The 10,591-nt window shown below is 41.0% G+C and overlaps 1 protein-coding gene and 1 pseudogene across 1 annotated transcript; both read left to right on the plus strand.

Moving 5' to 3' along the window:
- The first annotated feature begins 1,294 nt into the window (after positions 1-1,294).
- LOC138390122 (heterogeneous nuclear ribonucleoprotein A3-like) lies at positions 1,295-2,810 on the plus strand. Its single transcript, XM_069478961.1, has 2 exons — positions 1,295-1,343; positions 1,417-2,810. The coding sequence occupies exons 1-2, from the start codon at positions 1,338-1,340 to the stop codon at positions 2,452-2,454; spliced, it is 1,044 nt and encodes a 347-aa protein (XP_069335062.1). The 5' UTR covers positions 1,295-1,337; the 3' UTR covers positions 2,455-2,810.
- A 403-nt stretch (positions 2,811-3,213) lies between these two features.
- Positions 3,214-3,691, plus strand: LOC138390385 (large ribosomal subunit protein eL42-like; annotated as a pseudogene).
- Positions 3,692-10,591: the final 6,900 nt, after the last annotated feature.

The raw sequence follows: 10,591 nt of genomic DNA on the forward strand, positions 1-10,591 counted from the left end.
GTACTCTTCTTTGTTTCTTTTTCTCGCACAATACGATAGGGAAAGATCATTGGCTAAGTTGGTCAAGGGAATCTCAGTGCCAAGCCACAACTTGACTGGTGGGTATGGGAAGAACACCTATAAGCTGTTAGAGTACCTGTAACCTAAAAATAAGACTCCTGAAAGGATAAGCTGGTCATGGAACAGGTTATTTAGACACTAGGTCGCCATCAGCCTCAAGAAAATTTCCTTGCAAAAAGGAACACTGTGAAAACATCCCACTATGAAAACATCACATCCTAAAAACAGGATGTTTTCATAGTGATGTTTCATGACATTTTCCACTTAGGCTTTTATCTCAGCTCAGCTCTGAGAAACCCAAGATCCTCAAGAACCAAGTACTCCACCTTCTAGTATGCCTACCTTTTAAATAATGTATAAAAATTATCACCTTGGAAGATGTAAATATTTACAAAAGTGGCAAAATTTTATCAAAGATAATTTAGAATTACAGTAGCCATCATGGAGAATGTTCCAAATGGACAAGATAGTCCATCTAAGAGGTGCATTTGAAAATAAGGACTCAGGCCGGGTGCGGTGGCTCACGCCTGTAATCCTAGCACTCTGGGAGGCCAAGGTGGGTGGATCGCTCAAGGTCAGGAGTTCGAGACCAGCCTGAGCAAGAGCGAGACCCTGTCTCTACTAAAAATAGAAAGAAATGATCTAGCCAACTAAAAATATATATAGAAAAAATTAGCCGGGCATGGTGGCACATGCCTGTAGTCCCAGCTCCTCGGGAGGCTGAGGCAGAAGGATCGCTTGAGCCCAGGAGTTTGAGGTTGCTGTGAGTTGGGCTGAAGCCCCGACACTTACTCTAGCCCGGGCAACAGAGCAAGACTCTGTCTCAAAAATAAATAAGTAAAATAAAATAAAATAAAATTAAGGACTCCTTGGCTGGGCGCCGTGGCTCACGCCTGTAATCCTAGCACTCTGGGAGGCCAAGGCGGGCGGATTGTTTGAGCTCGGGAGTTCGAGACCAGCCTGAGCTAGAGCGAGACCCCCACCTCCTCTAAAAAAATTAGCTGGACAACTAAACATATATAGAAAAAATTAGCCAGGCATGGTGGTGCATGCCTGTAGTCCCAGCTACTAGGGAGGCCAAGGCAGTAGGATTGTTTGAGCCCAGGAGTTTGAGGTTGCTGTGAGCTAGGCTGATGCCATGACACTCTAGCCCAGGCAACAGAGTGAGACTCTGTCTCAAAAAAAATAAATAAAATAAATAATAAAAATAAAAATAAGGCCTCTTCCTCTCAGTCCCATATTGAACTCGAGTTGGAAGAGGCGAGTCCGGTCTCAAAATGGAGGTAAAACCGCCGCCCGGTCGCCCCCAGCCCGACTCTGGCCGTCGCCGTCGCCGCCGCGGCTGGAGGCGGGTAGGGCCATGATCCAAAGGAACCAGAGCAGTTAAGAAAACTGTTTATTGGTGGTCTGAGCTTTGAAACTACAGATGATAGTTTAAGAGAACATTTTGAGAAATGGGGGACACTCACAGATTGTGTGGTAATGAGAGACCCCCAAACGAAACGTTCTAGGGGCTTTGGTTTTGTGACTTACTCTTGTGTTGAAGAGGTGGATGCAGCAATGTGTGCTCGACCACACAAGGTTGATGGGCATGTTGTGGAACCAAAGAGAGCTGTTTCTAGAGAGGATTCTGTAAAGCCTGGTGCCCATCTAACAGTGAAGAAAATTTTTGTTGGTGGTATTAAAGAAGATACAGAAGAGTATAATTTGAGAGACTACTTTGAAAAGTATGGCAAGATTGAAACCATAGAAGTTATGGAAGACAGGCAGAGTGGAAAAAAGAGAGGATTTGCTTTTGTAACTTTTGATGATCGTGATACTGTTGATAAAATTGTTATTCAGAAATACCACACTATTAATGGGCATAATTGTGAAGTGAAAAAGGCCCTTTCTAAACAAGAGATGCAGTCTGCTGGATCGCAAAGAGGTCGGGGAGGTGGATCTGGCAACTTTATGGGTCGTGGAGGAAACTTTGGAGGTGGTGGAGGTAATTTTGGCCGTGGTGGAAACTTTGGTGGAAGAGGAGGCTATGGTGGTGGAGGTGGTGGCAGCAGAGGTAGTTATGGAGGAGGTGATGGTGGCAACTATGGTGGCGGTCCTGGTTATAGTAGTAGAGGGGGCTATGGTGGTGGACCAGGATATGGAAACCAAGGTGGTGGATATGGTGGCGGTGGAGGAGGATATGATGGTTATAATGAAGGAGGAAATTTTGGAGGTGGTAACTATGGTGGTGGTGGGAACTATAATGATTTTGGAAATTATAGTGGACAACAGCAATCAAATTATGGACCCATGAAAGGGGGCAGTTTTGGTGGAAGAAGCTTGGGCAGTCCATATGGTGGTGGTTATGGATCTGGTGGTGGAAGTGGTGGATATGGTAGCAGAAGGTTCTAAAAACAGCAGAAAAGGGCTACAGTTCTTAGCAGGAGAGAGAGCGAGGAGTTGTCAGGAAAGCTGCAGGTTACTTTGAGACAGTCGTCCCAAATGCATTAGAGGAACTGTAAAAATCTGCCACAGAAGGAACAATGATCCATAGTCAGAAAAGTTACTGCAGCTTAAACAGGAAACCCTTCTTGTTCAGGACTGTCATAGCCACAGTTTGCAAAAAGTGCAGCTATTGATTAATGCAATGTAGTGTCAATTAGATGTACATTCCTGAGGTCTTTTATCTGTTGTAGCTTTGTCTTTTTCTTTTTCTTTTCATTACATCAGGTATATTGCCCTGTAAATTGTGGTAGTGGTACCAGGAATAAAAAATTAAGGAATTTTTAACTTTTCAAAAAAAAAAAATAAAAATAAAAATAAGGACTTTCAAATTAGACTAACAGATGGGATGCTTTTTTTTTGATATGGAGAAGCTTCTAGAAAGATTTCAGGATTCAAAAAATTTTCTCTCTAAAAGTCTCTTTAGAAAAGGCAAATGAAAAGTTTAAGCAACTAATTGATAAAAAAAAATTGAATCCGCTAACCTGTTCGCCTCGTTACCATCCCACCCCAAGAAAAAAAGAAAGCTGGATAAAGTGTTTATAAAATTAAGCCTTCAGGTCAAGCAGGTTTGTTTCTTTAACTACCTTTATGCCCTAGTCGAATTCTTGAGCTAAGAGCTATACACTGAATTAGGCATAGAAAATGCTTTCTTTGCCCTATTTGTTAATGGGCTCCACCCTGAACTCAGTAATCTGGTAAAAAACAGAAGCTAAATTGGAAGTAACTAAATTAGTAAATTCAAAATTTTAGGATCTTCATTAGAAAGCTTGGTCTGTCTAAAAAATGGAGGAGCTTTTGTTGCCGATAGTGCTCACGTAAACATAGTGAACATTCCTAAACCCCGTTGGACTCTCTGTAAGAAATGTGGCAAGCACCAGCCCCACAAAGTGACACGGTACAAGAAGGGCAAGGATTCTCTACACATGCCCCGGGAAAGCGGCGTTATGACAGGAAGCGGAGTGGCTATGGTGGGCAGACTAAGCTGATTTTCCAGAAAAAGGCTGAAACTACAAAGAAGATTGTGCTGAGGCTTGAGTATGTCCAGCCCAACTGAAGATCCGAGAGAATACTGGCTATTTAGAGATGCAAGCATTTTGAACTGGGAGGAGAGAAGAAGAGAAAGGGCGAAGTGATCCAGTTCTAAGTGTCTTTTGTTTTATTATGAAGACAATAAAATCTTGAGGTTCTGTTCATTTCATTTGGTTACATTTGGTCTTTTGGGAAGAAATAAACTAGAGCCATCAATAAAATTTCCCTAGTGGGGAAATTTATGGTTAAAAAAATGGAGGAAACTATTTGGAAACTGGCAAATGAAAAATCTTAAGTCTTTCCCACAAATATTAGTAAAAAAAGCTTTAGCCATGTGCACGTGCAAGTAATCTTAAGGTGTCCCCTTTTTGTCAGAAACCCAATTGGTATAAAAATATAAGTAGAGATAAACCAGTTTGTATTACTGATTTGTGACTAAAATTTTAGAATAAAAGCTATAAGATCTTTATGTCTATATGTTTATGTATATTTAGGTATGTATGTTTGTATGTTATGTATATTTGGTAATTTTTTTTTTTACCTCCAGATGGTATTACTAAACTAATTTATGAAGTCCCTTAATGGAGTTATATTCAAATTGGCATTGAGATAAATGAGTGCTAATATAAATTAAATATTCCTACAATGCTCAGAAATATAGAAACTAACCCAACTTCCTTTTAGTTCATATGATCTGGCGCAATCTTTGGTAAATAAAACTAGTTTTTACATTGTTTGTAAAATAAAAATAGAAATGTTTTCGGAATTGTTAGGTTTTTTGCCTAGGTTTACTGGTCAGACCGGTTTGTGTCGTCTCTAATAGATGTTTAAGACCATAAAACTATGAATTCAACCTCAGAGTTGAATGCACTGTAAATATAATTGCTTGATTCATGTCAGTCCTGGAAGTAAAGTTTAAAGAAAAGACAGAGAAAGGGAAGAATCATGTTTAACTTTTAGTTTCTTTGCTTCTGTGATATTTTTGACACTTTTCTTATTTGTCAACAAAAATAAAATAACTTGAGATGACGGCTAGCTTTAATGTCTCATGAAATTTTCATGAGCAGTTTAATAATAATTGTTAAAAATAAGTGAGTGAATTAAGTGACTATAAGTGAGATTAATGATTATGAGTGAGCTTTTCAACAATAATTATGTGCTATAAAATATGTCTACATAAAATAATTTCAAAAAAAATTTTTTTTTTAATTAAAAAACGGTAATGGCTTTTTTTTTTTTTCTTTGAGACAGAGTCTCACTCTGTTGCCCAGGCTAGAGTGAGTGCCGTGGTGTCAGCCTAGCTCACAGCAACCTCAAACTCCTGAGCTCAAGGGATCCTCCTGCCTCAGCCTCCCGAGTAGCTGGGACTACAGGTATGCACCACCATGCCCGGCTAATTTTTTCTATATATATTTTTAGCTGTCCATATAATTTCTTTCTATTTTTAGTAGAGATGGGGTCTCGCTCTTGCTCAGGCTGGTCTCGAACTCCTGAGCTCAAACGATCCGCCCACCTCGGCCTCCCAGAGTGCTAGGATTACAGGCGTGAGCCACCGCGCCCGGCCCAAAAAATTTTTTTTGTTAATTTACAACCTTAAAGTTATGTTAAGTTAAAATTGAATAATAGATATTCATTAAATGTCTAGATCATTTCCAAATAAGATAGAATGCTGTAACATTAATTACTGAACATAGGTTTCAACTTATCTACTTTTGGTTTATTACAGAAGAACTAAATATACTTGGGTCTGTTGGTAAACATGTCCTGAGTCACAATGAAAAGCTGTACTATGAGGAAGCACATGCTTCTAGAGATTACAAAATGGTGTAAATCTACAGAATAATAGTATTTGACAGTCAGTTCACATTAAAGATTAAGGGAGTTAAGAATTCTAATTCATATATTGCAATTAAAACTACTAGAAATAATAAGGGGAACAATTTTGTATGCAAAATATACAAGAAAAATAAGGATTTGGGAGAGGTGGGGTAGGGTAAATTACAACATATAAGGGTATGGTTTTTTGTTGATTGTTGAGGGAAAAAGAGAGTAATTTTTGCCTTAAAGTAGAATGGCAGATTGTTTTAGAATGAGAAAGAATAAAGGGCAAAACCTGAATGGATATAGAAAGTTAAGAAGAGAGAACAGGAGAGAATCTGGTGTGGTCAAACCAACTAAAATGAAATTAATTTATTATAATTTGTTATTTAATTTTATTATTTAATTTATTATTAATTAATTAATTTATTTTTAAAATAAGTCTTAATATCAAAGTTATACTAATACAAAACTAGAATTTGGTCTTCTCTTTTAAAACAATAGGATTTCCTTGGATTGTTGATAAGAAACTATGAGAGAGATTCTTTACCTTTTAAATGATCTGTGTAAGGAGAAAAAAGGGATTCTGTGTTTTATCAAGAAAATCTCTGTGTTGCATGTTGTCTTATATTAGGTCTTTTGATTACTTTAGAACTTAGTCTTCTCAATATTAAAAGAGCTCAAGTTTTTTAAAACTATGTAACTTTTCTGTATTTGCCTTTGAAATCTTTTGTCACTTTGGTATTTTTTCATAATGATCTGTGATCCTGTTAAATCAAGTGTTTTAAACTTTTGACAGTTTTTTAAAAACTTCCCAAAATCAAATTCTAAATTGTCTTTTTGTTGACTGCAAATTAACTTTGGGATTTTCCAGATGGGACCCTTGAACCTCTCAAAAGAATTTGTCCTCTCATCATATAAAAAGAGATATTAAACTAATTGGCTTATTTTATATGTTAAATAATATGGGAAACATTGTCAAATGATAAGTGATGCTAAACCATTCAGTCATATTTGTTATTAAAATGAGTGTTCCAGAAATTGTATGAAATTCCTAAAAATCTGATATATGGCCTGGCAAAATGTTACTAGTCATAATTCTGATTGTTGTGTTAAAATGTTATATATCACAAAAATAATGAAATTTCTGTGTCAATTGCATCATAATGAAATCTCATCAGATTTTAAACCATGGCCATTTTAAGTCTTGTAACCCACAAAAGTTAATTATTTTATTCTGATACTTTCCTGAAAGCTTTTGCAAGCAACTATAAACTATAATCCTAAAGTGTTTCATCTTCAAGGAGCTTTATGGAAAGGACTCTGACAAGTATAGGTTTCTAACAAATTTTAGATTATACCATTGGACTGGGCAAGAATTTTCAGAACTTTAACGAAACTGATGGGTTCATGAAACTGCTAACTCAACATCAAGTAGAATAAGAATTAATTACCTGAGACTGAAGGAATAAACTGACAAGGATGATTTTTTATGACTTTTTATTTAAAACATTCTGTTTCTTTAATGTTTGTTTTCTAGATTTAAGAAAACTTTTTTTTTTTTTTTTTTGAGACAGTGTCTCACTCTGTTGCCGGGGCTAGAGTGCAGTGGCATGATCATAGCTCACTACAGCCTCACATTCCTGGGCTCAGCCCTTCGAGAAGCTGGGACTACAGGCACGCACCACCACACCTGACTAATTTTTCTATTTTTTGTAGAGACGTGGTCTCACTTTATTGCTCAGGCTGGTCTCAAACTTCCGGCCTCAAGTATTCCTCCCACCCTTGCCTCCCAAAGTGCTAGGATTACAGGCGTGAGCCACCATGACCAGCCAAGAAAACTTTTCTCTTAAGCTATGTATAGCTTATAGCAAATTTGATAACGTATACTTTTGTGAACAAAAATTAAAACATTTACTTTTTTTCCCTATCTAATCCTTTCAGAATTATAAAGTTATTAGTATTCTTATTTTTATGGCAATATAGTTGTTTGTGTAAGTTCAATAACAATCTTTTCTTGTTCTAACAGGACATAATTGGAAACACCGGCTAAATTACCAAGGCTTTTACTGGAATATCATGTTTTCAGATATGACCATGAAGCTTTAACGAACTAAGGTTGACTTTATGGAGCCAATGCTAAAACTGGCCTGGCTTAAAAGGGTTTCCAACCTTATAGCCCTGCAAGCTGAAGCTGGAAGACTTGATATAGACTACAGAGAAATCATCACCACAGCTTATATTACAAACAACATTCATGCCTATTGCTTTATGCTACTTAGAAAGTTCACTGGAATACCTTCTACAAACTGCAAAACAAAAAAAACTGCCAGATTGGCCCTGTTCTACCTGAAAATGGTTTGCGACCAATCTTCTTGACTGCCCTGGGGAATCAGAACAAGTTTATGGTTTGCTCTAGCCCTGTGGTCCCTAACCCCCCAGGGCTCCGTGCGCACCCTGTCCCTGACCCCAGTCCGCGAGAAAAATTGTCTTCCATGAAACTTAGAAAGTGGGGGCCACAGCAGGAGGTGAGCGGCAGGTGAGCCAGCAAAGCTTCATCTGTATTTACAGCCGCTCCCTGTTGTTCATGTCCCCAAAACTTCATCTGTATTTACAGCCATTTCCCATCTTTCATCTTTTACATCACCGCCACCCACCCCATGCCCCTGTCCATGGAAAAATTGTCTTCCATGAAACCTGTCCTTGGTGCCAAAAAGGTTGAGGACTGCTGCTCTAGCTATTAACCTTTGGTCTCCTTTTGTTTATTTAAGTTGGTATGGCTCATGGGGACCCTAGCTAAGGAACATACTCCAAACTTTTGGTATTATCCTCCTGATGGTCCACAGTCCCTGGTGTGTTGTATTCTCTCAGGGTTTTAAATGCATGTTTTCAGCCATCAATGGTATATCGGAAAGTCTTACTGTGATTAAAGCAACAAAAATGAGATGAACAACAAAAGGAATATTTCCTCCACCAGCTTGATGTTGTGACCAGACAGCTTGGCTCTCCTAGGAAGCCTCCCTTTCCCACACATCCCATCTAGGGCAGTCTCAGCCTCTGGGACCTTCCCCAAGAAGCTAAGCAGCTTGTGCTGCTCAGGAAGGGGCAGACACCTTGGGGACCTGCCTCAGGACCTGCCTACACAGAAGTCAGCCTAGCCACCTCCCTGAAAGCTCTCTGAGCCTCCTCCCACACCTGGCACACAACAACATATACTTTCCAAGGTAATGAGTATCATGTGTGCTGGGGTCAGAAAGACCTGGGTTCAAAGCTTGGCTCTACCACTTACTGGCTGTGTGGCTCTGGGAAGATTACTTCACCTCTCTGTGCCTTACTTTCCTGCTCTGTAAGATGAGGATGATAGTTTTATGAGTCAGCAGAGATTAGTTCAGGACATAGGAACCACCCATGGTATTTGGAGCAGAAAGTGACTTGAGACAAGGGTTAGGTGCTTATGGGATGGTGGGAGTGGCTGGATGGGGAGAGGGGAGGAGGTAAGGCTGTGTCTAGAGGGTCTGCCCCCTCTGCCTGAGCAGGAAGGAGGTGGGGCACCTAGAGGTTGCCACTGGCACTGCTGAGTTCCAGCTACACTGGTGCGGCTGTGTCCAGGGAGCAGTCAGGGCCTCCACTGCTGCTGCCCACTGTCCCCTGACTCCCCAAGAGTGATGACTAGACCCTGGACACCACTGCAGGAAACAGTATGCACCGGCATGGCCCTGCCTGCCAGAAGGAACCAGCCAAGGCAGCAGGAAGGTGGCCTCTGCCCCTCTTCCACCTTCCAAATCTCATGTGAGGGTCTGAATGTTGGACCCCAATATTCATCCATCACTCTCAAAGGAGTCAGGCTGGGAAATGCAGTTTTCAGCTCTCTGCCTCCAAAGGACAGGAAATTGGTGGGGCTGATCTGGGTGCTACTCAGTCATGTGAGGGTTAACCAAGTTACGGCTGGAGAGCACTGTGGACACTTCCTGGTGCACAGCAGCACGTGCTGAATACGTGTACACTAGGGGCTATGGTTAATAATACAGTTGCTATTGTTACATACCTGCCATGTGACTGCACTGTGCTAGGCCCTAGGAGACACCGCAGCAAATAAAACAGGTCCCTAACCCTGCAGAAGTGTATAGACTCAAGACTCAAGGGGAAGCATAAAGTAAATTGGCACATGTGAAAAAACTGCATCACAAAAGCCTAAGGAGCACAGGGAGCTGTGAGAAGCAGGGGTGGGGGGCACCCAGCCAGTCTTGGATGGGAGAGGTGGGGAGATCAGCAGAGACTTTCCATTATAGGTGAAGTCTAACGTGAGGCTTGAAGGAGAACTAGAAATTAACCACATTAAGCAGAAGGAAAGAAGGGTTGTGTGGGTGACAATGCTAATTTCCACCTTTGGGGGCATATACCTATACAAAGCCCTGGAAGATGGAGGGAACCTGGCATTTGCCGGGAGTGGATAGTTCAGTCTGACCAGTGCATAGAGTGATGGGGGAGGGTATTAGGTAAGAAATGAAGTTGGAGAGGAAGGCAGGAACAGGGAAATCCCATGGGGCATTGTGTGTCACTTTAAAGAATTTGAGCTTTAGCCTGTGGACAGTGGGGAGCCATAGAAGGTATTTAAGCAGGGAAAAGGCTCATCATTAGGTTTCAGAAATATCACTTTGATGTGGTTTGTGCAACAGGCTGAAAGAGGGCAGGACTGCAGGCAAGAGTTTCATTCATAATTCTGGGCTGGCAATAATGGTGGCCTAAGGAGGACTGGAAAGAGGCAGAGCCAATACAGGGAGTTTAGGAGGAGGCAGAGTGAGCAGGAGGATTGTGGGGGTGGGGGCAGGGAGGAAGCTGGGGTGGTTGTCAGGTTTCGGCAACAGGTTCATCTGGTAGGGTGGGGCCCCATCAGCTGCTGGGACTTGATACAGGGTGGTGCCCACCCACAGGCTCCCTGGCCCTGGACTGAGTTCACAGAAAGCCCCTTCTAATCAACTTTACGGCCTGCATGTTATTCAATCACACCAACAATTAGTAGGTACTTTCTGTGCCAGGAATCAGGGAGGCTTCTCCCAGCCTCACCTAAGGGAGCTTAACTGGATGACTGAGGCTTTGCAGCAGAGTGGGAGGTTGAGGGTAGGCAAGGGAGAAGGGAAAAGCCTTTATGGGCCCTTGGCCCATATTCAGGCCCTTTCTTCTTCCCCAGCTTCAGAGG

The sequence above is a fragment of the Eulemur rufifrons genome, chromosome 8, assembly GCF_041146395.1.
Source record: "Eulemur rufifrons isolate Redbay chromosome 8, OSU_ERuf_1, whole genome shotgun sequence".
Lineage (NCBI taxonomy): Eukaryota > Metazoa > Chordata > Mammalia > Primates > Lemuridae > Eulemur > Eulemur rufifrons.